Raw genomic sequence first — 26604 nt, 5'->3', positions numbered from 1 at the left:
ATGAACATAAAAAGTACCGACCGCAGTCAACATAATGGCCTTTCGTGGCGCTTACAACTCAAGGTTATCAATTTGTATCTAAAATAATTTCATTCCCGAAGAGTCTAAATCTCCGAACTCCATGGTTCATTGGCTTCTCTTACACGACGTGTGGGGTTTCCGAATCCAAAATAGGACAATTCTGCTCATTAGGATAACCGTCGAGGTGGGAATTGGCTTAAATTAAATGAGTTTTTCAAATTTCGAATAGTTTGAGTTGATAAGTTTTTAACATTTACCAATTTTCTGCAAGCGTAAATCGTCCCATTTTGTAAATGTCAAAGTTTTGACGAAATGTACACAATTTCCAAAATTAAGTATGACCTTTCAATAGTCAAGTAATCGGTAGCGTAAAGTTCAAACACTTGATCTGGCCGAGCATTGGAGATTGTCGATGAGACAGTTCCATAGAAATCATAGTTCCAACCGCCTCCGTAGGTCCATCTAATTTAAATTCTTACCTTCAAAAGTGTTATCGTTCCAGTCCTGGTAACTCATTAAATTAAGATTAGTTCGAAAAGGCCAAATCAACAAAAGCCTTAGCCTTGCCTTAAGCCTACCTTACCATTCACGGTGATGGACGCTCGTGGCATGTCGATAACCCTCGGGGATCACTTCACACTCAAATGAATCCTACGCGCGGGGGACACCAGCTGACAGGGCAATTGACCTTTCTCGGGTGGCAAAAAGGACTCGCCCACGAGTGAAGTTGCCGCGTCACACCAAACTCAGGCTCATTCGCTCCCGGACCGTTGACTAATCCTGTCTCTCTTGTCGTTCATAGCAATGGCTGAGGAATGAGCGCCCAGGGGGGCTCCCTAGGGGCTCCAACTTTGGGTGATCGTCGATCTCCTTACATCGGGGGCTACCCAACCGACGTACAACAGCAACAGCAGCATCAGCAGCAGCAGCAACAGTTACACAATCCACACCACGGTGAGTAGACTCTCCTCTCCGAAACACGTGCATGGTCACTCACTCATCCGCCATTACAGACTACCATCGGGGTGCGTTGCAACCGGACGCAACCACCGTTGGCGGTGGCTACCTGGAGAAGCAGCAGCAGCTGTTGCAGCATCAGCTTCAACAGCAGCAGCAGCAGCAGCAGAAAGGATACACAAAGCAGACGCAGCTGGCCTCCGCGGGTGGACCGAACCAGCGATCGGCACGCGGGGCAGCCAGCAACAACAGCAACAACACCGGCAGCGGCGGCACTAGCAACACTAGCGCCACCGGTGGCCAGCAAGGTTTCAACGGTCAAAGTATGGTCGCAGCGGCCGGCGGGCAGCAAGGCAACATGGACGTCGGATACAACGCGCAGGTAAGTCCTCCCGGTGTGGGGTGGGCCATTTCAGCCGGAGGCCACCATATTGAATCCGCTTTCCGCTTCTTTTAGATGAGCAACATGGCGATGCACTCGCAGTCCCAGTCCTGGAACCAGATGAGCGGTGGCGGCGCTGGTGGCGCTGGTATGGGCCAGATGGGTGGTATGGGCCAGATGGGCGCCATGAACCAGATGGGCGGTGGCGGCGGCGCTGGCGGTGCCGGCAACGGTGGCATGGGACCAATGGGTCAGATGGTGGCAGGCGGCGGCGGCGGAATGGCCGGGATGGGCGCGATGAACGCCATGAACGGAATGGGGCCGGGTGGTGGTGGGGTCGCGGCCGGCGGTGGCGGCGGCTACGGGCGGCACCACCAGCAGATGAACCCGATGGCGCAGATGATGAACATGGGCATGGGGATGGGGGGCGGTCAGATGGGCCCCGGTGCGAACGGAACGATGTCCCAGATGGGAGCCGGTGGTGGTGGTGGGGCCGCCGGCGGAACGATAAACCCGCTAAGTCAGATGAACCAGATGTCGCCGATGTCGAAGATGCAGGGCATGGCGAACGGGTACGGGCCGGCGCAGCACCCGCGGCGGATGGCACCCTACCCGAACCCCCAGATGCAGATGGCCCACAAGCGCTCGATGTACGGGATGGGCCAGGGTCAGGGGATGCCCGGGGCGGGTGCCCAGTTTCCACCACACCAAGCGGCCGCGGCCGCAGCGGCGGCGGCTGCCGCAGCCGCCGGAGTGCCGCTTCCGATGCAGGCCGCCGCCGGTTACGGCCGGCACGGACCGATGGGCCCGATGGGCTACCGGGGTGGACCGCCGATGATGCAGCAACGGCAGAACACCCCTCCGTACGGCGCTGGCCCCGGTGCCGTTGGGCCCGGCCCACTCGGACCGGCCGGCATTGGACCGGGTCCGGGCGGTGGCCATCAGGCGCAGCCACATCACCATCACCATCACCAGCAACAGCATCACCAGCAGCACCAACAGCAACAGCATCAGCAACATCACCTCCAGCAGCAACAGCAGCAACATCAGCAGCAGCAACAACAACAGCAGCAGCAGCAGCACCAACAACAACAGCAGCAGTATTACAACACGGGCTACCAGAACATGCAGGGCTACCAGCCGGACATGCGCATGAACTTCCAGCACAGTCCGGTGCCCGGTAATCCGACGCCCCCACTAACACCCGCATCTTCCATGACCCCCTACATCAGTCCCAACCCGGACGTGAAGCCAAACATACCACAGAGTGAGTAACAGACTGATCACTGATCTGCTTTTCAACGTCGCTAAACCCTCAATTTTCTCTTTCCCGTAGGCGAGGAACTACGGTTGACGTTCCCGGTGCGCGACGGCATCCTGCTGCCACCGTTCCGGCTCGAGCACAATCTCGCGGTCAGCAACCACGTGTTCCAGCTGAAGTCAACCGTCTACAACACGCTCATGTGCCGGCCGGACCTGGAGCTGCAGCTGAAGTGTTTCCACCACGAGGACCGGCAGATGAACACGAACTGGCCGGCCAGTGTGCAGGTGTCGGCCAACTCGACCCCGCTCGAGATCGACCGGGGCGACAACAAGAACACGCACCGGCCGCTCTACCTGAAGCAGGTGTGCCAGCCGGGCCGGAACACGATCCAGATCACCGTCAGCACGTGCTGTTGCGTAAGTCTCGGACGCACTCTCGAGGTCTGGCCCTGACCACAGCTAACCCGCCTTCTGTCTGTCCCCTTTCAGTCCCATCTGTTCGTGCTGCAGCTCGTCCACCGGCCGTCGGTGAACCACGTGCTGCACACGCTCCTGAAGCGCAACCTACTGTCCGCCGAGCAGGCGGTGGCCAAAATCAAGCGCAACTTTGCCGTCAACAACCACAACGTGGCGGCGACTGCGAATCCGGGTGCGTCGGACAAGGCGACCGATCCGCTGACCGGCGAACCGCAGGCCAACTCAGCTAAGGTATGTCCTCTTGCGTCAATGTCGCTCGGTGCCCCCAACTAACCTGATCCGATTTTTGGCAGGTTTCCCTGAAGTGTACGGTGACCTCGAAGAGGATAACGCTGCCGGCCCGCGGTCACGACTGCAAGCACATCCAGTGCTTCGATCTGGAGGCGTATCTGGCCCTGAACTGCGAGCGTGGCAACTGGCGGTGTCCCGTGTGCAAGTAAGTCCTTGCAGTGACTGCCGCGAATGAAGTTCCAATCTAATCCGCCTCTCGTCCTCTCGCTCTAGTAAACCTGCCCTGACGGAGGGGCTCGAGATTGACCAGTACATGTGGGCGATACTGAACACACTCAACTCCTCCAACACCCAGAACGGGATGGACACCGAGGAGGTGATCATCGACGCCCAGGCGAACTGGCGCGCGATCAAGCCTCCCGGTTGCGTCGGCAATCCCAACATTGGTGGCAATCTCAACCCGCAGCAACCATCGCAACAGCAGCAACAACATCCACAGCAGCTACAACAACCTCCCCAAGCACAGAACCCGAACGAGGCCGGACCAGGACGCAGCGGTGGTGGTTCCGGCACGCCCGGCCTGCCGGTCATCAAGCCGGATCCGGACGGTGACGCGAAGCACTTCAACAAGGTGATGTCGCCCGGTTCAACCTCGCTCCCGACGTGGGACAACATGAACGCGATGAGCCCGTACATGAGCCCGGACATGAGCTCGATCGCCAGTGGCAGCATGATGGGCGCGAAGTAAGCCAGCCGTCCTCGTAACACTCGATCCGCTTACTAATCAGTCGTTGTCATTTTAGCTACAATCGAACACCGCAGTACGATTCGTACGGCAATCCGATCATGGTGAAGCAGGAAGCCGGAACGGCCAGTGGCCAGGGCCCGGGCAGTGTTGGCAATGGGAACGGCAACAACGGTCCCGGCACACCCGGCGTGACCGACTTCCACGGGGGCAACCCGTTGGCCCATCTGAGCGATTCCGTCAACTCGCTCGATCCTCTGAACGCGATGGAAAAGTCACTGAATGATCAGGTAAGTTGGAGAAAGGCCTTAGGCCCCCGACCACCGGCTTAACTGGGCTTAATGACCTCTTCCGCAGATGCCACATACCCCGCACACTCCGCACACACCGGGTGGCGGCAACTCGTCGGGCCATCCGATGACCCCGGGCGGTCCCCCGAGTGTACCGCCGGCCAACGAAAACCCTCAGCAACCGACACCGAACAACGGTGCCGGTGGCAACAACAACGGCAGCAGCAGTAGCGTTACCAATCCCGGCCAGGCCAGCAGTAGCGGTAACAACGGGAGCTCCAGTGGCCAGATGAGCCACAGTCCCGGGAATGGGATGCAGCTGCACTCGCCGCAACAGCAGCAACAGCATCCCGGTCTCGGTCTCGGGCCGAACAATCCGGCGGCGAACATCATGAACTCACCGCAGAGTCTTATGAACTCGCCACAGAACATGATGAACTCGCCGCAGAGCATGATGCAGCAGCAGCAGCAGCAAAATCTCCTCTCGCTCGGCTCGATGATGGGCCAACAGCAGCAGCAGGGCCACGCGAACGCCCTGGCCGGGCTGACCGATGTCGATCTGCCGGCGGATCTCAACTTCGACCCGGCCGCCGTCATCGAGGGTGAAGGAGGCAACGACCTAAACGTAGGTGTTCCCGCTCCGGAGGACAATCGATCGAAAAGCTTACCACGTCTGTTTCCTCTCACACAGCTGCTACCCGACAACGGGATCGTCGATCCGATGGAACTACTCTCCTACCTGGACCCACCGGACCTGAACACGCCACCGTCGAGCGGTTCCAGCAACAACGCCAACAGCGACGACATCCTGGCCGCCCTGTTCGACTAAACCGACGAACCGAACCGGCCTACGGCGGCGTATTGACGATGACCACGAAAACTCGCTAAAACCACACATACACACGGCGCATATTACACATACAAACACAGGCAGAGGAAGCATTAGTTTCTAGCTCCCGAGTGGGGCGGGGTTTGTAGAAGCAGAAGCGGGCATTTTGCGGCGCACTCTCGATCACCGCCACCGCCTGTTCCCCGGGTTCGGGTTCACACTCCGCGCGGTCTCAGATTCCTAGGCAGAGCTTTTGTCGAGCTTTCGTTGTTCCTTTCGTGTTAGGCTTTTATTTGGCGCGGCTGTCCGGAGCGTCCGTCACTCCGGGTGCACTCCTCGCAATCCCCACACGCCACAGACCCCCCGCTGCACGGTTGGTGTGTTTCCTCTACAAAACCTATACGGTGGCCGCTCCGAAGGCGGTGGCAGTTAACTAGTAGTGGCCACTCTCTCTCAACCGGCGAAAGCTAATTATGGAGACCGGAAGCGCGCAGGCGGTGGCGGCGAGTGTGCGACGATCGAAACACGTTGTACAGTTAAACTAATTAGGGTGGACACGCGCGGTGCTGGCCTCTCCGTGCCGGGCCCAGGGGGGCCGTATGTAAGAATTATTTATTTCCTAGGCGACGTTTATTTTTCCTTTCTATTTTATATTTTGCGACAAATTATTTATTTTTATTCTTCGTAGCCCTTAGCCTTCTTCTTGTGAATATCTGAGTTCTGCTCCGTAACCCCCCTCCGTCTGTTGCGCTCTGTTTTATAGAGAAAGAAAGAGAGAGAGAGAGAGAGAGAGAGAAGAGGTTTAGAATGCGTGTGCATGAGGTGTGGAAGGAAGGTGCGATGGCATTACCTGTAAAAAGTGAATTGTAAAATGTTTATTTAGAAAGGTCTTAGATTGTTTATTGCTAAGCTTAAGTCTCTAACACAACACATACGCCGCGTGCGTGAAGAGGAAGCAGAAAGCGGAGGATAACGGGGATTAAAGTAAGAGAAAAGGAAACTAAAAACCTAAAAACACACATACACACCGACACACGGACACGGACACAAACAACACAGACACAAGAAACAGGCCCAAGAAAATTGATGAAATATGTTACATTTAATGATACTAAATTTTAAATACAACCAAACAAAACACAAATGCAACAAAAACAAATTTAATCAAAAGTGTACAAATACGAAGGTAACAACAGTACTATAGTAAACGAAATTTCAAAGTAAGCAAAACCATAAATAATGAAACAAACAAAAAAAAACACAACAACAACACACCACCATTACCATTTTTGAGGAGGACACACAGCGAAGCGAACGGTGGCCTGATTCGAGAGAGGCACGAGGTCACGAGGCCAGAAACACAATTATCTCTACCAACACTACATTGCGATGGATGATGCTAGAGAGAGACACAGAACACGGAAGTGCAAAGGAAGGAAACATCCACAAAAAAAATCCATAAAATCTTTAAAAAACGACAAACAAACCTAGAACCTAACATGATGGTAATGCTTAGCAAATTATGACTCCCCGTAAATTAATTGAACAGAAACAGAACTCGAAGAACTCATCGTCATCATCAGCACACAACCGGATGGGCGACGCGCAACGGAGAAAAAAGACACCGACTCTATGTGCCATCGTTGCGTCCATCGCGGCCACGAATCCGCATCGCGTACCGCGCGCGCCCCATTCTCAAGTACGACTTCCAAGAAGCAACGGGGAGCGCGGCGCTCACCCTCATTCATACCACCACACCCGGCACACATACACCACCCATCCATACACGACACACGTACACACCCACACACACAAGATGGACCCTGCGTAACATTTGAATTAATTCGATATGTGCTCTAATAGTTGAAAACGAAAACAACCAGTAGCTGGTGATAGGAAGGTGATACTGGAGTAACAATGGAACACTAATAAATGAATTGAACATAATAAAGAAACGAAAAAAACCATTACACATTACGAGCGAGTTGTTTCGTTGAATTTACGGGGCAGGAATGTGGCGGAAAGTTGAACTTATGGGAACAGAAGAAGGTAAGTGCGTGATCCTATTGGTTGCAAATTGGCGTGCCCTTTTTCATATAGTTATAAATAAGAAACGGCCTCATGTTTTTGGATGGTTAAACTTTTATTTCAAAGGATGATTCTTAACATTTATGTTGGGAAAAATTGTAAAAATTACATTGAGTAAAAGGCCATGGAGTGGTATGCTAATGAAAGAAGTAAAACGAAAACATCGGCGATTCGCAATCCTTAAGACGGAGGACTAAATTATACTTTTTTTGCATGTTCTATATAAAATGAGCTTTCAGAAGAAATATTACTTGATTTTTTAATATTTTTTTTGACTGATTTACACATGTTTTTGTTTGACTCGTTTTTGACAGTAACACCCTTTATAAAATACAATTTTGGATGCAGAAAATTGGAAAAGGTCATTTCCTTTTCAGTGGTTACGTTCATAAGCAGTATTGTGGTTCGGAAAATCCACATATCGTGTAAGAAAAGCCAATGCACCCAAAACGAGTGTTCTTCGGCTAAATTGAAGCTGAGAGCTTGGACAGCACTTGATTTCAACAGGACGGCGTTACGTGCCACACAGCGACAGCAATTATTGACAACCTCAAGACCCAAATTCACATTGCTACTGCCGAAATAGGACCAGATACAATCGAACATGTACTCAAAAAAGGGCCACTGAATGAGCCTATCGTCGTGAACATTTAACCAAAATTGTTTTCCATAAAAAAATGTTAAGAATCAACCTTTCAAATAAAAATTCAAGCATCGTAACATATTCAGCCGTTTTTTATTTATAACCAAATGAAAAAGTGCACGCTTCACCCTGTATTTCAATCGATCGGTTTGATGCGCCGCTCCATTTTCGGTGAAATCGATCCAAGCCGGGCGCCAACAATTGTAACAGGAACTAATGTCAGGCAAGAGGTAGCAGATCGACACCAGTTAGCCGCCGGCTCCGGGCACCATCCATCTCTCTCGATCCACCGAATCCATATCGCACCGTAGGCAGATCGCTGATCGGTGCCGATCAGAGGGGAACGCGTTCGCATTGTCTCCCGATCCATCGTTCCTCTCGCTCGATCTGCCGCGTTTGCACAAATCAATCACCGGACATTAGTTTTCCCTTTCGATCCACCGCCATTAGCGATCGGCAGGCAGCGATCTGAAATCCTTTGGCCCGTTACAGGGTGCTACTAATGTTTTGGTCGAATCCGATTTTATATTCATAATTATTTTATTTCAACCACTCGAAACGGTATTCGTGGACACTCTTTGCCTTTTTAACAACTCTACACCCTAAACACATTTCATGTTTTTTTGACCATTTTAATCGAGCCGTGCTTTCCGTTGAATTTATTGACCGATCAGCAAATGGTGCGTTGAGGTGCCGGTCGGTGCTGTGCGTCAAACAGCTGACCATGCTAAAACCGCCGACAGCGGGCCGCGGCCTAACCGTGGTCCGGGTTCAGCAGCAGTAATTCAGTGGCGTTTGCCGAATGTGGTTCGCTTTTGCGCGTATCGTTTCTACGTCGGAAGCTAAGGACTGATCAGTGCTGCAAGTCGCCTGGATCGATAGTATCCCCGATCGATCATGCTGTGATTCGCGTGTTGCGTGATAAAGCCGCCCGTTTCTACAATCAACCCTGCGTCGAGTCAAGACAGCCGGTGAAAGAAGTGAAAACTATTTCCCGATCTCCAGCTGCTGAACTGTGAATGTCCTTGTGCCGTGTGCCACCGAGTCCCAGCAGCAGCAATTTCGTTCGTAGAAAATCCCCAAAAATTACCCAAAATCCGCTCCATCAATCATGGCGAAACACAATCAAATAGCTCCCGATGGCAAGTATTGAGGCGACCTACATAGGCGATATTCGATGTTTTGATCGCCTTTTTTCGGTGTGTTTAATGTTGGCGCTAAACAGCATGGCGTCAGCACTATTTTCCAAACAGCCCCGCCGGGTCCTCCAACTGGAGCAACCGTTTTTTTCTTTGGGTTTGGGTCTGTTTGTTTGTTTGCCACCATCGTGTCCTCCTTATGGTCGGGTCGGGCTTAGTGTTTTGCGTTGGTTCTCCGGTGTTTTTGTTACCCAAAGCCCGAAAGTGTCCAAAAATGCGCCTGATCCAAAACATTACACCATTCCATAATGGGGCGAAAGCGATTAAAACAAATCGTTGGGTCGTTGGCGAGACGATGAATGAAAAAGGCTCACCGGAAACCACCAACCCGGGCGACCCAGGATCGCAATCTTTTCCGTCAACAATGTGGTCGAATTTCCAGGTCAATGGAAATTTGACCACACAGGAGGAGGATTTGGTTAACGGACACCCTCCCATGGGCGTTGCGCCAGACATGGTGGATCACGGTCGTTTTTTCAACATTCCCAAAACCTTGACAGGAACGAAAATGTGGCCCCGCACCGTTAGAGCCATAGCTTACCGTTTCCCTAAATCCTCCTCAACTCCCCTGACAGAAGACTATCGAGTGCCGACGCTGCGAATGCAGAAATTGATGAGAGAGAAGCGAGCCAATCCGTGCTGGTGGCTGTTGGCCATCGCCTGTGGCTTGTTCGTTGTGTCAGCCCTCACGTTTGCGTGCTACTTGACCCTCCGATGTACAGGTACCCGACCAACGCCTGTCAACACGGAACACGCGCTAATCGATCGAGTCTATCGCCCCTCAGGACTGTTCGAGTATCGGCCGGAGATCGAACCCCGGCTCGATCGCCCGCAGGATGATGATCACCAATCGCTGGCGTTCTTTCAGACCGAAGGCTACGAAGTGGTGAAACGATCGTTGCAGCTCCTCGAGTACATGGAGCAGTTGGAACCGCTTCTTTCCGAGGATCGGCGTCAGCGCCGGAACGCGCCGGACCTTCCGAATCGGATCGAGCGCAAACGGGACGGCTCGGAAGAGGTTGTGTACGGTGTGCGAAGGCGCACCCAGCGGGAGCAAGACCTGGGCACGCTTCCGATCGTGTACGTAGGCAGTGCCACCCGGGAAGCGGAACCGCAATCGAACAGTATCTCCCGCCAGAAGCGTCAGGCCGTGGTCAACTTGGCGGCCGATCGGGAGCGAGTGAAGCGAGACGCCAAGCAGGACTACCAGCGGTTGGAGCGAGAATACAATCGCTGCCGGAAGGCGGCCCCGAACGGGAAGATCTGCGATCAAATCTACGACAAGTTGCAGCGGCTCTCGGACGAGGTGAACGCACGCTTCCTGGAAATGTCCAACCTGCTGCAGGGCATCCAGGAAGCGGAAACGAGTTCGGGCAAAACGGTCCCACCGTACCCGGCGGTGTTTTTCTCGACCGCGCCACCTACGGAGTCCACCGATCAGACGTCGGCTGCCGATCACTCCACGGAGCAGTCGTCGACGTATGCCACTTCCACCGATCGTAAGGAAGGGGCGCCGAATCCGCGGGTCGCACAGTACGATCCTCAGAAGCATCGACCGATCGAGAACAGTTCCATCCACAGTCTGGAAGATCTGTTTGCTCACCTGTGGAAAGGGATGTCAACAACTTCCTCAACAAGCTCCTCAACGGCCACAACGGAACAGAGTACGACCCCGACCGAGAACCCAGCTTCATACGTCAGCAGCACCACGGGCACCACAAAGTCCTCGCGGTGGACGTCAACCAAAAGTCCGCTCCCTTCGGCCCGTAACCTCCACGATGTGGTCAATCAGCTGCAGCTGGCCCAGATGCTGCAGCCACATCCGTTTCACGAGGACATGGTCCAGCTACCGCAACCACCGGCCAGTATCAATGAGTTCGTCATGACAAGATCACGCAATCGCGATCACAACCACCACGATCACCACTTTGCGGCCGATCTGGATCCCGAGCCGGTGGACCTGGATTCCCCGGGGCAGGATTCCTCGCGTTCTAGCCACCACCAGCATCAGCAACCGTCACCGTTGCTCGTCGGTCCCAGTGCACCGTTCCTGAGCCTGTGCGATCAGCTGCGCTCGGCCAACGGTGGTGGTGGTGGGGGGCTCACTAGACCCGGCCAAGGTCAAGGCCATGGGTTCCAGCATGCCGGCAGCCTAGCGCCAGGCATCCCGATCACCGGCGAAGCCACCAAAGCGTCCTCGCAGATCATCGTCAACTCGGCGTACGCCGGTCCAGCTACGGCCTACATGCCGAACCCGGTCTGCTTCTACCACAACGGACCACCGACCAACGTCCCCTATCCGTTCCGACCGGCGGCGTCCACCAACTATCCGACCTACGCCAACGGAGGCTACCCATCGGTCGTCTACCAGCAGCCCGGCGGTCAGCATTCGGGTGCCGGAGGTAAGCTTCCGCCACTGAATGATCCGACGATCGAAGCCCTGATCCATCCTCGCTTCGCCGAAGGTGGGTCCCTACACTCGACAGTTGACAGGTTTACAGTTCTCGGGCTCGCAGGTCTGATCAGAGGATCCTCCCGAGCTTAGTACAGTGGACAGCGAAAAGAAGTTTAGATCAAGAACACAAATTATAATTAATATTGGGAACTATGAATTATTTTGGGCCAGCTTGCTTTGATTAATATAGGTAATTCCGTTAATTTGAGAGGGGTCTTTTCACATACTCCAAGGTTCATGAATGACCACATCTGGATATTATCATCGAAGAGGTACTCCATGATTTCCATAAAATTAAATATCAGCTTTCGAGTCACCATGATCACCGGAAGGGAGTTCTTCACCTTCTGGATTTATTTTTTGTGGAAAAGTTTTGACGGATTGGAAAGGCTTATGGAGAAGATATTCCTTCCGAATTCGGCGTTCTCAAACATTGATTATGTTAGCGATTTCTGTCATTCTTGGTCGAATATGTTTCATTGGTTTGTTTCATCACTAAAACCCATATTGATGATCATTCGACGTTCTTCATCCATTATTTTACAGTATTTCGAGGTTTTTACCATGCTACAAAATGAGAAATAGGATAATGTCTTGTGAATTTTTCCCCTTGCGTTTCTCAGATTTAATTTTGCATTTTGAGTATGAAAACATGTAAAATATCAAGCTTTTGCTTCTCATAAATCATTAATCCTAATCAAATTGAAGGAAATTGGCGTGGAAACCGGAAAACTTCAAGCTTCCAACTTCAACTGACCTTGCTTACGCTGTGCTCAAATTCCCCTATGGCCACTACCAGAATAATTCAAAATGTCCCCTGATTTCCACATATTATTCAAACGTCCAGTAGCTAAACTTCTTTTCGCTATCCACCGTAGTGCTGATGAGGGCAACGTCCACGTCTCCAGTTCTGATAAAGTTCCCGTTTCCCGTATCCATTCCGACAGCCACGATCCACATGCCGGTGAGCATCCACAACCTCCAGCAGAGCGGGGCGCGAGATGGATCGGTGGCGGCGGCATCCTCCAGTCCCGGCCACGGCACCATGCTGCTCTGTTCGCTGGTCCAGAGTGACCACCGGGCGAGCGTCCCCCAACCGGACCAGACGTTCCACCGGCAGCAGCACGCTAACGAGACGGACACCGCGGAGGACAGTGCCGAGCTGGCGTCGATGTTTGCCTCGGGCCACTCCTCGGCAGCCCGGGCCAAGGGCCGTCAGCACTGCCGTCGGGGCTGGGTCTCGTGCTTCAGTTCGCACCAGTGCGTGAAGCGATCGGCCTGGTGTGACTCCAAGACCGACTGCATGGACGGAAGTGACGAGAGTGCCTGTTCCTGTGTTTCGCGATTGCCACGGCGTAAACTCTGCGACGGGTATGCCGACTGTCCGCTCGGCATGGACGAGATGGGATGCTTCGGGTGTGACAAGTTTGCGTTCTCCTGTTTCCACACGCCCGATGAGGCCGGTGTCCACGGTGGCGGGCAGCAGTGCTACTCGCTGCGGGAACGGTGCGATGGGGTCGACCATTGTCTCAGTCGGAAGGACGAACAGGACTGCTCGATGCTGGTGCGTGACCTGGGCCACTACCTCGCTTACTCGGTGCCGCACACGAGCGGAGTCCTGCACCGGAACCACCGGGGCAAGTGGTACCCGGTTTGTCGGAACGCTGTCCGCTGGGCACGGGAAGCTTGCGAAGCGGAAGTCGGTCCACTGGACCGGGAACCACAGTTAAGCCACGGCCACGGTAGTCTCCCGGGGCCGTACATTAGCCCAGCCAACCCGCAGCCCGAGTTTAGCGATGGTTGCAACGGAGTGTACGTCCACGTCAAGTGTCCTCCGGTTCGCTGCGGGACAAGCAAACTGCACGAACGCCAATCGGCCCGGATCCGGGTGCGATCGGCGAGCGGCAACGGGACCGGAACCCCGAACGAGGAGCTTGTCGAAAGTGTGCGGATTGTCGGGGGCTCCAACGCGGACCCGGAGGCGTACCCGTTCATTGTGGGGATCTTCCGGGACGGGAAGTATCACTGCGGGGCCAGCATCTACAACGAGCACTGGGTGAGTCGGGCGAAGGTCCCAGAATCCCAGACCCAGAGTGTAGAGTTCCCCTCCTTTCCGTAGATCATTTCGGCGGCCCATTGCTGCGATCACTTCCACCGGCACCACTACGAGGTCCGGTCGGGGATGCTGCGTAAGCGGAGCTTCGCCCCACAGGTGCAGGTGACCCACGTGACGCACATGATCGTGCACCACGCGTACAGCTCCACGCTGATGGCCAACGATATCGCGCTGATGCGCGTCGAGACTCCGTTCCACTACAATCGCTGGGTGCGTCCGATCTGTCTGCCGGAGAAGCACCGCACCACCGGGGACCGGGACTGGATCTGGGGGCCGAAACCGGGAACCGTCTGTACGGCGATCGGCTGGGGAGCCCTCCGGGAGCAAGGTGGTGCACGTAAGTACCTGGTTCGACCTGACTTGGGGACGGAAGTCTCATGCTTATGGCCCGTTTCAGCGGACCACCTGAAGCAGGTGTCGGTGCCGATCCTGGCCGTGTGCAAACACAAGAACGACCGGGACAGCCTGCAGATCTGTGCGGCCGACGAAGACGGCGGACACGACGCGTGCCAGGGTGATTCGGGCGGTCCGTTCGTTTGCCAGAGCCGCTCGAACCCGTACGAGTGGTTCCTGGCCGGGGTGGTCAGCCACGGGGAGGGTTGTGCCCGGGCACACGAACCCGGCGTCTACACCCGGGTGGCACTCTTCAACGAGTGGATCGAGCAGAAGGTCCACGAACCGCTCCCGGCCCGAACGGCCAGAGCGGACTGCCCGGGGACACGGTGTATCTGGGGCGGTGGGATCTGTTTGCCGCGGGGCAAGCGATGCAACGGGTTCGTGAACTGTCTCGGCGGCGAGGACGAGTCCGGATGTGGCATGGATCAGTTGCTCCGCTCGATGGCCAACCGAGGTGAACAGGACACCGACGAGGAGGACGATCACGAGGAGGACGATGAGCACACGGAGCTGAGCAGGCAAATGGTGGACGATTCGAGTGTGACTCCCGAGGCGGCAAAGGAGACCCCTGAAGAGACCACCACGGTGGCCACAACCGAACAGAGCACGGTGTTAGAAACTACCGAGCGAAAGGAATCGAGTCCCACGGACCCGTCCAGTACGACCGACACCACGGTCGAACCTACGGCTGAGGGGTCGAGTGCCGAGGGCCAAGAAAGTGTGGTCGTTACCCACACGGTCCACGTCGAGTGGTCCACAACTCCGCTCACTACGCCAACCACGGCAGGTCCTTCAGTGGCAAGTGGCTCCCCGCCAACAGCAACGACTGACAGCCCCAGTACGGAAGGGGCAACGACCGAGTCCCAGGACGCACTCGAATTCGAGATCCTGGCTGATCCGAGCACCACCACCGAGGCACTCTGGAAAGCGGTCGAGAAGACGATCAAGGAGGTCCAGGGATTGGCCCGTGCACGGAACGACTCCAAGGAGACCCCAGAAAGCGACCTTCCGGACCATCCATTCTTCGAGGAGATCGAGGTGATGCAGGAGCAGAAACAGAAACGGATGGCCCAGTTCCGGATGACCGTTCACAATCTTCACACGAAGTCGCCCGTCACTCCGGCCCCACCAACGGGCAACGAGACGGCCGTCCACTACCGTCAGTTTGAGTGCCGCAAGTAAGTCTAGGTCCCGACCGACCGAAGTTGAAGATCTGACTCTTGGCGGTCTTTGGTAGTATCACGCAGCGGATCAATGTGGCGCACCGGTGCGACCGGCTCGTGGACTGTGAGGACGGTAGCGACGAGCTGAACTGCACCTGCCGGGACTTCCTGAAGGACAAGTTTGACTTCCTCATCTGCGACGGCAAGACGGACTGTCTGGACCACACGGACGAGAAGGACTGCAGTAAGTCGGGAATTGAAGTGGGGTGCCTCAAGCGCCACTCACTCCGGTCTGTCTGTCTGTCCAACAGTGCACTGCAAGGTGGATCAATACGCGTGCCGGATGAGCCAGGTGTGTGTGCCGCGGGAGCAGACGTGTAACGGACACCCGGACTGTCCCCTGCACGAGGATGAGCTGGATTGCTGTAAGTGATGGCGGAGAAAAAGATATGGCTAGGGTCGGTCTGTAACGGGGCTCTCGATCTTCCCCTTCGTAGTGGCACTCACCGATGGCCATCGGGTGTACTTTGATGCCAACAACCTGACGCTGTTCCGGAACAGTGGCCTGGTGACGAAGAACACCAACGGCACTTGGGAGGTCCTGTGCGGTACGGTGCTGACGGCCAAGACGGAGCATGCGGTCGAGAAGATATGCTCCTTCCTGGGATTCGCGTAAGACCCGACGGAGCTGGTCTTTGGGCACCTCTCATCCGTTTTTTTCTCCTTCGTTGCAGGGGCTACCGGAACTACTCGCTGCTGAGCCTGGGACCGGACGCGGTACTACCGGAAGAACTGCCCGCGAGCGCTGACGTTGTCCACTCGGTGATGCTGACCGTTCCCGAGGGTTGCCAGGCGCTGCGAGTGACCTGCGCCCAGCACATTAACGCGACCGAACACGAGATCGCCCACTTCGAGCACCAGCCTCAGGAGGAACCGGTCCAGGTGAACATCCGGCCACTGAATCCGATCCACCGGCCACACCACATGCCGCAGATCGTGTTCCAGGAGAACGCGCACGTCGAGCTGATCGAGAACTTTGGCGACGATTACGATTGGCCGTGGAACGCGGATGTCTATCTGGACGGGGTGCTCATCTGCAGTGGGTTAATCATTGACGCGAGCTGGATCGTGGTGGCCAGCAGTTGTACGAGGCTGGTGAACATGCGCCACCAGTACGTGGCGGCGGTGGCAGGTGGTGCCAAGCCGTACCTGCATATCGCCGGTCCGTATGAGCAGGTCGTGAGGGTCGATTGTTACCACTTCATTCCGGAGGCCGAAACGGTGATGTTGCATCTGGCCCAGAAGCTCACGTTTAGCCGGCACGTGCTACCGACCTTCATACCGGCCAGTGAAAACGTGACCGACAGTGAGTGCCTGGCGGTGGGCAAGGACAAGTACGGTCGGACCAAGACGCTGCGGGTTCACCAGAACGACACGAACTGTGAAGGAGAGCGGGTCCGGTGCTACCATAAGGATCTGCGGCAGCCGTACTTCCATCACGAGTTTTGCTACACTCAGGGTACGTTTACAGGTGGATCTTACAGGAGGAGTAGCCATGGCAGTCCAGAAGGATTCCGCAGAACTGACATACAGGCGGACTGGATTTCTCTATCAGGAATGATTGTGTCCTATTCTCATGCGAGATTAGGTTATCGGCAATCGAGTTTCCTTGGATTCCGGAGTGACCGGGGATCCAGCAGAGGGTCGTGTTTTGTGAAAGGGTGTTGGTCACTTCTGGAGTCTGGGAAGATTACGTTGGACTGGACGTTGGACGTTGGACAGATTGAACGATCCTCTGTGCCTGCGAGGATATTTTATGCAGATTAGCCGGTGTAGGGTTTTTGATTGATTTGATGCTGAAGTTTTTCTTTTGGATGAGGTTTTCCAATATCCAGTCAATTTATGGTGGGCTTGAGTTCCACGGACTTGTTCCGAGCTTTAGGAGTTTTTGTATTTTAGAGAGTTTTTGGTTTCTAACAAAAAAGAGCAGCCTTTTTCTATGAGTCTGCTGGTGGAGTCTATTAGTTTTTTAGAAGGATCAGATGGAAAGGTAATAGTCCTATCTATTTTTTTTTTTTTTTAGAGAAATTCAGTGACTCTCGGGCCAACGATGTTCAAGATTCCTGTTTCATAGCTGAAGATTCTGTAAATCTATTCTTTTGCTAATGTTTTGAAATTGCTAGTTAGAGATTTTTCCTGGTTAGAGGGATCTGCATTGATGAAAATTTTGATTTTGGCGGGGATCGACAATATTTGTAGGTTGATGATAAACCACCAGAACCTTACTTAACCTAGACTCGATCCCCATCCACAGAAGCGGCACGGTCCGGTGTGATCGTCTGCAAGACCAAGCGTTCCGGTTGGTATCCGGTTGGGTTCTACCAGAACAAGCGTGGACTGTGCGGATTCAACGAGGTCGTGCGCGTGACAAGCCTGGTCGAGTCGTACCACCGGATACAGCACGTCCTAAACCACGAGCAGTGCCGCGGAGAGCTGTACTACGAGGAACCGCCCTGCGCCGGAATGCGATGCCGGTACGGAAAGTGCATCGGGAAGTCGCTCGTCTGCGATCGGAAGGCCGACTGTGCCGAAGGTTCCGACGAGCAACCGGAGCTGTGCGCCCAGCAGAACGCCACCGAACGTAAGTCAAGTGCGAGGAGTGCCCCCGGGGGCCAGTCACTCATAGTCCTTTTCACTGTCCCCGGCCGCCAGATTGCCTGCCGCACCAGATGCGCTGCGCCAATGGGCGGTGCGTGGAGAAGGCGAAGTTCTGCGACCGTAAGAACGATTGCGGCGATTCGACGGACGAGCCGCACGATTGCTCCTGCTACACGTACCTCAGGTAAGGTCCGCCAGGTCCCGTAGGACCCCGGTGCTACCCCGGTGCTCACTCTCCTCATCTCGTGGTAGAATAACGGATCCGGGCAAAATCTGTGACGGGGTGCGCAACTGTTACGATAAATCGGACGAGAACCCACGGGTCTGCCGGTGTCACGCTGGAAGCTTCCGGTGCGGTGAGTCGGACATCTGCGTGCCGTACGACTTCGTGTGCGATCGGGAGCGCGACTGTCCGAACGGCGAGGACGAGCAGTACTGTTACGCGCTGCAGCAGAACTCCTACGAAGCGTAAGCGTAACGCCCAACGGGTGTGTCCTCAATACCTAACGTCCTTGTTTTACCTCCCGCCGCCAGTGGTTACGGTGAGCTGATGGAGCAAAGCTTCGGCATCTGGCACTCGAAGTGCTTCCCGAAGACGGCCCAGTTCGGGGACGAGTACATGCGCGACATCTGCGAGCAGCTCGGCTACGGCCAGGTCCGTAAGATCTACGGCCGGGCGATCGTCGAGCAGTCGCGACTGCGCACCGCCAACAGCACGGACAGCCCGGCGGAAAAGCTGCGCCGGGCCGCCACCAAGACGATCGTGCAGAACAAGTTCTCGAAGGTGGTGATCAACGGGAACCACACGTTCTACATGAAGCCGAGCCGGCCCATGTTCAAGGTGATCAACTGGAACTACCACGACGAGCAGAACTGCCACCGGTTGGAGCTGCTGTGTGCTCCGTGAGTGAACACGGGAGTCCCTGGACAACGGCCCATCCAATAAAGTTTAAGTTCTAAATGCAAAAGACCAAAGCCCTTGGTGCCTCTGTGGCGCAGGATTTATTGGAGCCCAAGTACCATCACCCAATACACACGCAGGATAAGTAATAATCAGGATCAGAAAGCACCTAATGCGGAGGTCCATGGCCACGCAGGGCAAAGAACGGACATCCGCTTTCAAGCTGCTGCTTCAGCGTCTGGCAGTCGCTGCTTTCGGTCCACAGGCTCTTCGGACAGTTCTGAAATGGAAGCCCAAGATGGATTACCAATTTCTCGATCACACGGAAGGAAGCTCACCTTGAACAGGCTCGAGTAGACACAGTTCAGGAAGCCTTGCGGCACAAAACTACAGCCGGCCCGATCCGGTGAGGCAGATACCGGTGCCACGTTGTAAGCCGGATCACTCTGAATCTGCCGGGCGCAGGTATCGACGGTGCCACCAAGCAACGGAGCCAGATTGGTGTCGCTGCCAAGCGTCCCGCTCATCGATCGTTTGATCGCATCCGTGTTCAGGGTGTTGTTTGCGAAGCCACCGAGCTCCGTCAGGACACACTGCACCACGCACTGTGGGGTGACGGACGGGTGTTAGGAGAGTGCTTCCGGGTAACTCTTCCGGTAACTTACGCATCCTTCCGTACGGGGGGTGCCCGGTGCGGGCATCTGACCAGGTCGCAATCGGCCACACTTCTCCATGACGGCCGGATCGACCGATCGAGGCATCCGGCAGCAATCGTCCACCGTTACGGCGCGATTCGGTTGAAAGCAGGATGCATCCGGGGCCGGTGGTTGGCTGGAAGCCTGTATGTCACAAGCTGTGATTAACCTTTCGACAGAGACACGTCCGACGGAGACTTACGATGGCCACGATGGCGAACCCGACCAGCACTGCGGTGAACATGGTTCGGCTGAAGTTGCTGAAGTTCTGTGATGATCATCGGTCCACGAGCGGTGCTTTTTATACTCGGCGGCATCGGTTCGCCAGAATGACGCCAAATTGTCGTGCTCATTGTGTTTGAGGAACAACTGAATTTGTGAGGGTACTTTGCAGCGAAGAAAAACTGGCCTCGTCTGTCATTTTTTTTTGGCTTAATGGCCAACAAGATCGCTGACACCAGACAACCTCGTCGAAGGTCAAATTTAATGCATCGGGCGCTCACCAAAACCTAGCCGATTGCCAAAAGGGCCAATTGGAGCGAAACGTTCATTGTACATACTTTTAATTTATTTGTCACCGATTTTGGGGCTTTGGTAAAGTTGTTAGGCGGAGTTTTCACGTTTTAGCGTGTTTGTTTAGTTTCTTCTTCCGGCATCAATTCAGAGCTCCGAGCGAGCTGAGTGAATCTGATCCTTTTCCTTCCATAATAAAAATTGGAATTGATTATGAATCTGTCCTGATGGCCACCCGGGACCCATGGCAACAGTCGATTCTGATAAGATAATTTTCAGTGCCTTTTTTGCACATTTCGTGTGTTAGTTCGGCCATAATTTCGTGAATCTTATTTTTTTTAATGCTGAAAAGTTGCAAGCTTGTCAGCATAAACGCGATCTTTTGCGTAGCCTCACTAGGAAAAGTCCGACGGTAGCCAAATCGAATGATCTCGCGTTTTCGCGCAGTAGATCTTAAAACGTTCGTGCTGTGTGACTCGTTGTAGTGAAACCACATATCTTCTAAGTCCATATCTTTATTCGCAGGTCAAAGGCAAAATTTGTTATCAGCTGGTGGTAAGGCGGTATTTGGCCATTTGGTTTGTTTACGTATTCGCCAAGTGAAAAATGTGCCTCGTCGCTGAAGAAAATGTTGATAGAAAAATTAGCATTTTCGACTCCCCACTTTTGCAGTAAGCTTTACGCTTTACGTACATCTGCTAAGAACCTCCAAAATTGACGGCATACGTTTACCACGATTGATCAGAATCAGATCAGAAAGTTGAAGCACCCTCGGCCTGTCGAACTAACCGTATGCAGTAAGGACTTGGCAAAGGTCTATAAATTTTTAAGCTTTCGGCAAATTGAATTATCCTTTCGAGAGCAACATTTAGTAGCTCTTCTGAAGTTCGTTGGGATCTCACAGAAATTCAATTCAACATTCAAACCTTAATCGAATCAGCCTTAATGAAAAAGCTAAAGGGCCAGTGTTCCACATTTCAACGGAAAAGGACGTTTATTTAACGCTACCTAGTTTCTGCATGGACGCTGATTCGATATAACAACACCACAAGTATTTGCGCTTAGTTTATTAAACCGGTACCGGTTTGAACAGTGACAGTAAAGAAATGTTTGAAGCCGCCGTCTTCGATCCGACGCCTACTGTGATGGTGGTGGTCCCCGGCCGCGTAGAGTAAAGTACGGGCATCCGTTGTCGAGCTTCTGCTTCAGGGCCTGACAGTCGCTGCTATCGGTCCACAGGCTGGTCGGACAGTTCTGAAAGGATCGCACCGTAGTAGTCTCGATCCGCAGCTTCAATATGCCCGTCCATGGTGCTTACCTTGAACAGGGCCGTATCCAGACAGTTCATGAAGGTTCCCGGTGCGGAGCTGCAGCTGCCGTCCGAGGAAGAAGCAGAGCCTCCACTCTGAGCCTGACTGGCGCACGTGTCAACCGTGCTGCTGACGAGCGAGGTCAAAGTCGTATCGCTACTACCGATCGTGCTGGCCAACGATTGTTTGATCGCATCCGCGCTGATTGCATTGTTGGCGAACCCACCCATAGCCGTCAGGACACACTGCATCATGCACTGTATGGGGAAGAGATTCGGAAGAGTTGAACCGCGGTACTAAAAGTAACCCCCGGCCGATCTGTTGATTTACGTCTGGTCCTCCTCCTCTCCCTCCTCCTCCTCCTTGAGGAGGCGCACCAGTGGACGAGCCATCCGTTGGCGGTGGCGGAGGACTCGGTTGCTCGCTGCGGCACTGGTCCATCGCGGCCGAGCTGACCGATGGCGGGATTTTGCAGCAATCCTGCGCGCTAACGGTCTGATTCGCTTGGAAGCAGGATGCGTCAATCGCTGGTTGTTGGCCCGCAACCTGCGATGGGTTAAATTCTGATTCGTACGGGGAGCCGCCGAGAACAAGATGAGGTACGCTACTTACCACACCAAAAATGGCCAAACCCACAAGAACTACGGCAACCATAGTTCGTGGTATTGATATTTCAAAAAGAATCGTCCCGTTCCAGTCCTAGCAACTCTATGATAGTGAGCGATCGGCAAAGGCATCATTTTATACTGCCATTCTGAGCTGGCTCACCGAATTCCCCAACAAATGTTATGCTAAAAACAGGTAGACGATTTTTTCAAAAAATTCCGTTTATTTACGGATGCCAGACAGCGTTTATGAAGGGCTATGCATGAGAGCGCGCCGAAAAACCCCGAAAGAGACCGAACGCGATGTGTCATACTTCAGTCCATAATCATGAAAGGGAATCATTGTTCGTCCGTTCATCGTACATTTATTTCCACCAAATTAACTACGGCGTTCATAATTGGCAATGACGTGGGGACGTTGGAATTTAATTTAGTACACCAAGGGGCCATACATAGAAATGAGTCAAGCATGTTCGAGAAAGGTACAACTGTTTGCTGAACGTTTGCTTTTATTTCCCAAAACCAGCTTTGGACAGAACAGAAAGTGTGCAGGAACGGGTACAATAATATGTTTGATTAGATAGATCGAACTCTCTCCCTCTCGCATCGGAAATCGGAAAACCACTTGCGGGATTCATGGTCTGTGCTTAATTCTGGCGACCTTCCGGTTTCGCCAAACTAAAGAAAGGACATCCATCTGCCAGCTTGGCTGCCACCAACGAGCATCCTTGGTTTTGGATCTGGGCCGTATCAGGACAATTCTGCAAGAAAACAACAAACGGGCGGTTTCAAACGCTTCCTGCAGAGGCGTCTTCCCGGACCCCCTTTACCTGGAACACGGTCTGATGGACACAGTTGAGGAAAGCATTCGCCGTGGCACTGCACCCCGGTCTTCGACCTTGAACCACCGGTGACGTCGTTGAGGAGTTCGCAGGAACCGAAGACGTCTGGAGGCACTGATCGACGGCCGAGCTGATGGCGGTGGCAAACGTAGGATTGCTCTGGATGATCGGCTGGAGGCTGTTCTTGAAGCCGGTGGCGTTCAGTTTTCCGTTCGTCAAACCGCCCATCGAGGTCACTATACACTCCGATATGCACTGCGGTTTGCGAACAGAGTTTGTTAGAAGGGCTCGCGACATCTCAAGGTCCGCGACGCAACTTACCGGCGGTGGTCCACCGCGTGGGCCGTGTTCGTGTCCATTTTGTGCCCTTGGCGGGGGCTTGGGTGGGCCATGTTCCGCTTTGCACTTCTTCAAAACCGAACTGTCCACCAGCTTTGGCATTTTGCAGCAGTCCTGAATGGTGGTGTTGAATGCGCACTTCCTAAAATCTACAGGGTTCATCGTTTGTCCTAGGACCTGCAGGATGAAGCGGAGAGCATGCTTCAGCCGGTTACGTTACGGAAGGTTCCCACACTTACCACAACGCTGCCCAGGAACGCTGACAGGATTAGCGGTACGTACGGACTCATGGTGACCTCGTTTGAGGTGCCTATGTGTCGGGAGACCCCCTTTATACTGGGTTACACTCACGAAAGGCTCGTTAAAACCGTATCAAAACCTCATCAGAATGTCCAAATTATTTGAGGTCCACAATGAAAACACTTCCATTTTTTGTTTGTAAATGATAACTTAAAACGAATTTACATGCATGTGAAGAAATCAGAGATAGAAATTTGCTTTATTGTCACAGTCCATCGAGAGCGGCCGTTAACAAGCGAAACGAAATTAGCAGATCCTCCTTGCGCCAGATCGTTAGGGAATTAATTTGTTGTGTCCTTTTCGAGGGGGGGCATCATTATGGGTTTCCTGCGGGCAGCGTGTGCATTTGGAATGCCATAAACATTTCCCTCACATCATCCACCGACCCGGTACAGGTGGAGAAGTAGCTCTTGAAGTCGTTGCACAGCTTGGCTGAAAAGGGAACACAGAATGGCACGTAAGTCCCATGCGGACACCGTCAACTCAAATTGTCACTCACAATCAGTGTAGCTTTCGGTCGGACATTTCTGAAAAGGAGGAAACGCAAGTTAGTTGCAGGACATCTATTGCGAATCTGGGAGCTTACCGTGTGCAACTTGCCGCCGGCGCACGTAATCAGCATGGCCGGAATCGGATCGGAGCACTGGCCGATGGCCGGCTTCAGTAGTTTCTCAATGTTGGCACGCTCTGCCTCTATCATCGGACCACACTCCTCCAGCACGATCGACTCCATCAGTCGCTTCATCTCGCTCGAAGCCTTGATCGTGTCCTTAATGTACGCGCGGATCTGATCGGCATCCAAACGGCCGTCCGACTTCACGAATCCATGCTTCTTCATGATGCACTGCGCGAGCTCCTGCACGGGAAGAGACACAAAACAGTGACTTCTCTCCGTTACCTTGGCCAGCTGGATGGCCAGTCAGACTTACACAACCACTCTGGGGACTCGGCGGACCCTCGGGAATGCTACCGAAGCACTCGTGCAGCGACTGGTTGTTGAACACCTGCGGTACGTCGCAACAGCCCTTATCGTGGTTACCCTTGTCCATGGCGGGCAGCGTTTTACAGATCGGGTTCGGCTCACCATTGGCGATCGGAACGAACCATCCGACGACGGCAAGCAAACCCCAGCAGCACACGATCGATCGGCGGAAGCTAGTGGCCATTATTTCCGTTCGGTTCTCCGGTTCGGCAGAGCGATTCGCCCTCTAGTCCAGTACTGCCGCTAGCACCACGCTAGCGACCCCATTTTATGTCGCGCCATTCCCGCAGGGCTTATTAATAAAAAAGCTTACCAAAAACCAACAACTTAATTCGACCTTTTTTGTGTCTGGCCATCCCGCTTGAGTTGGCAAGTTGGGTTGGGTGGTTTTTCCCATTCCCGCCCAAGGTCACAAAAGTAAAATTTGCAAATGGCGATCGTGATCCCCCTGAAGCTTGTCGCTTTTTCGAGCGTCCAACCAAAATTCCATTTCAATAACACACCCCAACGGAGATTGTAGCAATTTGGGTGAAAATCAAAACAAAGTCAGTGTTTTGGGCCGCACGAGAGCGAAATGGGGGGGAAAGGTTCATAACAATGGGGGTGCAAATGGAGGACAGTTTTTGTGGCCGTAAGCGATCATACACTGAAATTTGTCTATGGGGAAGAATGTATTATAAATATCATATATCTACCCAAAATTGTCCGCCTTTATTTATTACGATTTATCTCGAAGGCAATGGTGGCTTGCTTTCAACTAATTCTACCAAACAGTTGCCAAACGAAAAGCTGCAGTTAGAGGTCTTTGCCAAATTCTGCACCCCGATGCATCTTGGTGTGTTGAAGTCAAAGTCGGGACAGTTCTAGGAGAAAAAAAACAGTACCATAACTAAGCTTAAATGGCACTAATCCCAACTAGAGAACCTTGTCCTAAACCTGCTTTCGTCATGCAGTCAAAGAACCGATCGAGCCGCTCAGGGCATCTTGCGCCAGGCATCAGTCGAGGTGCTTCGAAAGCATTCGACCTCACATAAGCAGGTTCGTAATCATTATCCTCTGAGTTCCTCGCCATCACACTGAATTCAATTCTGAGTGGGATGTTGTCGATCGGGCGGGAATCGGGCTTTGGTCAAATGACTATTTGATGGACAATCGAGACACGCCGCTCGTGGCATTAATTCGTGAATTTCCCCACCGATCACTTACTAATAAATTATGATCGTTAGCGACTCATGAGTTGTTAACGACCGAGCTTTCTCCCGTTCTCAAGCGTGGTTCTAATTTTAAACTATTAAATCTTCATTAACCTTCGCGCGTGGCCAGGTACCGAACGGCCCCAGTGGCAGTATAAATAACGTGCCGATCGGTTCGAGAGAGCATCAGATCGCTTCAGTTGGACACCCGCCCCAGAAAGTAATCGACAGCTCCGATAGGTGTGAAAATGTATCCAATCACCGGTAAGACTCTGCTGGTGCTCTGCTGCTCGGCGCTGCTCTCGGCGGTCGTGTCGGGTGCACCGAGCTCCTGTACCAAGCTGGACCTGCAGACGGATCCGTTCTCGTGCTGCACCATCCCGAAGCTGCTCGACCTGACCGTCGTCAGCAAGTGCTTCGAGCAGTTCCCGATCGATGCTGCCAGCGGCAGCACGAAGGGTGCTAGTGGCATCCCGCAAACCGATGTAAGATTGCAAGAACCGCTGCCCTCTTTACAGGACGTTAATCTCGATCTATCATCTCCCCTCAACAGTGCATGTCCGAGTGTATCCTGAACAGTACTTCGATCTACAATGCGCAGGGCGTGCTGAACGAGAAGACACTGAACTCTGTGTTTATCGATAGCCTGCCCCAGAACAGCCCCTGGCTGAGTGTGGTTCAGGGTGCGGTCAAGAACTGCCTGGCGAAGTCATCCAGGCAGACCAAGGACTTCAGCAAGGCGGTCGCCGACCAAAGGAAGACCACTGGCAGCAATGGTGGTCGGGTGTGCAAACCGCAGGCCAGCTTCCTGGTGGATTGTATCCACACGACGGTGTTCAGTAACTGCCCGACGACGCTGCGCTCGACCACGGACGAGTGTGCCACCATCTGGACGTTCCTGCAAAACTGTCCCTTCAGCGCCCTCCGTCAGTGAGTTCCCTGTGTCTGCGGACTGGGAATCCCGGAGGAAGGATAAGTGAAGAATAAAGACGGACACACGGCTACGCAAAC

The 26604-nt window shown here is 53.6% G+C and overlaps 5 protein-coding genes across 5 annotated transcripts; 3 read left to right on the top strand and 2 right to left on the bottom strand.

The window, feature by feature from the left end:
* Positions 1 to 836: 836 nt before the first annotated feature.
* LOC131213371 (zinc finger MIZ domain-containing protein 1) lies at positions 837 to 5295 on the top strand. The gene is made up of 11 exons (XM_058207405.1): positions 837 to 975; positions 1035 to 1360; positions 1436 to 2305; positions 2351 to 2627; positions 2697 to 3040; positions 3113 to 3331; positions 3394 to 3536; positions 3605 to 4075; positions 4135 to 4366; positions 4434 to 4991; positions 5058 to 5295. Exons 1-11 carry the CDS (start codon positions 837 to 839, stop codon positions 5193 to 5195), a joined length of 3717 nt encoding a protein of 1238 aa, XP_058063388.1. The 3' UTR covers positions 5196 to 5295.
* A 4443-nt stretch (positions 5296 to 9738) lies between these two features.
* On the top strand, positions 9739 to 18820 carry LOC131215893 (serine protease nudel). Its single transcript, XM_058210288.1, has 12 exons — positions 9739 to 11590; positions 12528 to 13636; positions 13700 to 14033; positions 14094 to 15270; positions 15330 to 15499; positions 15567 to 15680; positions 15753 to 15927; positions 15990 to 16774; positions 17570 to 17896; positions 17968 to 18097; positions 18166 to 18381; positions 18448 to 18820. The coding sequence occupies exons 1-12, from the start codon at positions 9739 to 9741 to the stop codon at positions 18818 to 18820; spliced, it is 6762 nt and encodes a 2253-aa protein (XP_058066271.1).
* A 163-nt stretch (positions 18821 to 18983) lies between these two features.
* LOC131215891 (general odorant-binding protein 67-like) lies at positions 18984 to 19753 on the bottom strand. The gene is made up of 4 exons (XM_058210287.1): positions 19712 to 19753; positions 19480 to 19653; positions 19153 to 19419; positions 18984 to 19094 (listed from the first exon to the last, which is right to left on the bottom strand). Exons 1-4 carry the CDS (start codon positions 19751 to 19753, stop codon positions 18984 to 18986), a joined length of 594 nt encoding a protein of 197 aa, XP_058066270.1.
* A 3981-nt stretch (positions 19754 to 23734) lies between these two features.
* LOC131215890 (general odorant-binding protein 68-like) lies at positions 23735 to 24584 on the bottom strand. The gene is made up of 4 exons (XM_058210286.1): positions 24348 to 24584; positions 24005 to 24274; positions 23918 to 23945; positions 23735 to 23850 (listed from the first exon to the last, which is right to left on the bottom strand). Exons 1-4 carry the CDS (start codon positions 24582 to 24584, stop codon positions 23735 to 23737), a joined length of 651 nt encoding a protein of 216 aa, XP_058066269.1.
* Positions 24585 to 25841: 1257 nt separating this feature from the next.
* On the top strand, positions 25842 to 26527 carry LOC131205300 (general odorant-binding protein 67-like). The gene is made up of 2 exons (XM_058197339.1): positions 25842 to 26078; positions 26147 to 26527. The coding sequence occupies exons 1-2, from the start codon at positions 25842 to 25844 to the stop codon at positions 26525 to 26527; spliced, it is 618 nt and encodes a 205-aa protein (XP_058053322.1).
* The last annotated feature ends 77 nt before the right edge of the window (positions 26528 to 26604 follow it).

Source organism: Anopheles bellator, chromosome 1 (genome assembly GCF_943735745.2).
Source record: "Anopheles bellator chromosome 1, idAnoBellAS_SP24_06.2, whole genome shotgun sequence".
In the NCBI taxonomy this organism is placed as follows: Eukaryota; Metazoa; Arthropoda; class Insecta; order Diptera; family Culicidae; genus Anopheles; species Anopheles bellator.
Note: the sequence above shows the minus strand (reverse complement) of the source record. Positions and strands in the feature narration are given on the sequence as shown.

Coding starts and splice junctions, on each gene's coding strand:
- LOC131213371 (XM_058207405.1), top strand. CDS start 837: ATGAGCGCCCAGGGGGGCTCCCTAGGGGCTCCAACTTTGGGTGATCGT. Junction 976..1,034: donor GTTACACAATCCACACCACG/GTGAGTAGACTC, acceptor CCGCCATTACAG/ACTACCATCGGGGTGCGTTG. Junction 3,041..3,112: donor CCGTCAGCACGTGCTGTTGC/GTAAGTCTCGGA, acceptor GTCCCCTTTCAG/TCCCATCTGTTCGTGCTGCA.
- LOC131215893 (XM_058210288.1), top strand. CDS start 9,739: ATGAGAGAGAAGCGAGCCAATCCGTGCTGGTGGCTGTTGGCCATCGCC. Junction 15,681..15,752: donor CGAGGATGAGCTGGATTGCT/GTAAGTGATGGC, acceptor TCCCCTTCGTAG/TGGCACTCACCGATGGCCAT. Junction 18,382..18,447: donor CAGCAGAACTCCTACGAAGC/GTAAGCGTAACG, acceptor TCCCGCCGCCAG/TGGTTACGGTGAGCTGATGG.
- LOC131215891 (XM_058210287.1), bottom strand. CDS start 19,753: ATGTTCACCGCAGTGCTGGTCGGGTTCGCCATCGTGGCCATC. Junction 19,654..19,711: donor GGTTCGCCATCGTGGCCATC/GTAAGTCTCCGT, acceptor TGTGACATACAG/GCTTCCAGCCAACCACCGGC. Junction 19,420..19,479: donor CCCCCCGTACGGAAGGATGC/GTAAGTTACCGG, acceptor GTCACCCCACAG/TGCGTGGTGCAGTGTGTCCT.
- LOC131215890 (XM_058210286.1), bottom strand. CDS start 24,584: ATGGCCACTAGCTTCCGCCGATCGATCGTGTGCTGCTGGGGTTTGCTT. Junction 24,275..24,347: donor CGAGTCCCCAGAGTGGTTGT/GTAAGTCTGACT, acceptor CTTCCCGTGCAG/GAGCTCGCGCAGTGCATCAT. Junction 23,851..23,917: donor GACCGAAAGCTACACTGATT/GTGAGTGACAAT, acceptor TTCCCTTTTCAG/CCAAGCTGTGCAACGACTTC.
- LOC131205300 (XM_058197339.1), top strand. CDS start 25,842: ATGTATCCAATCACCGGTAAGACTCTGCTGGTGCTCTGCTGCTCGGCG. Junction 26,079..26,146: donor GTGGCATCCCGCAAACCGAT/GTAAGATTGCAA, acceptor TCCCCTCAACAG/TGCATGTCCGAGTGTATCCT.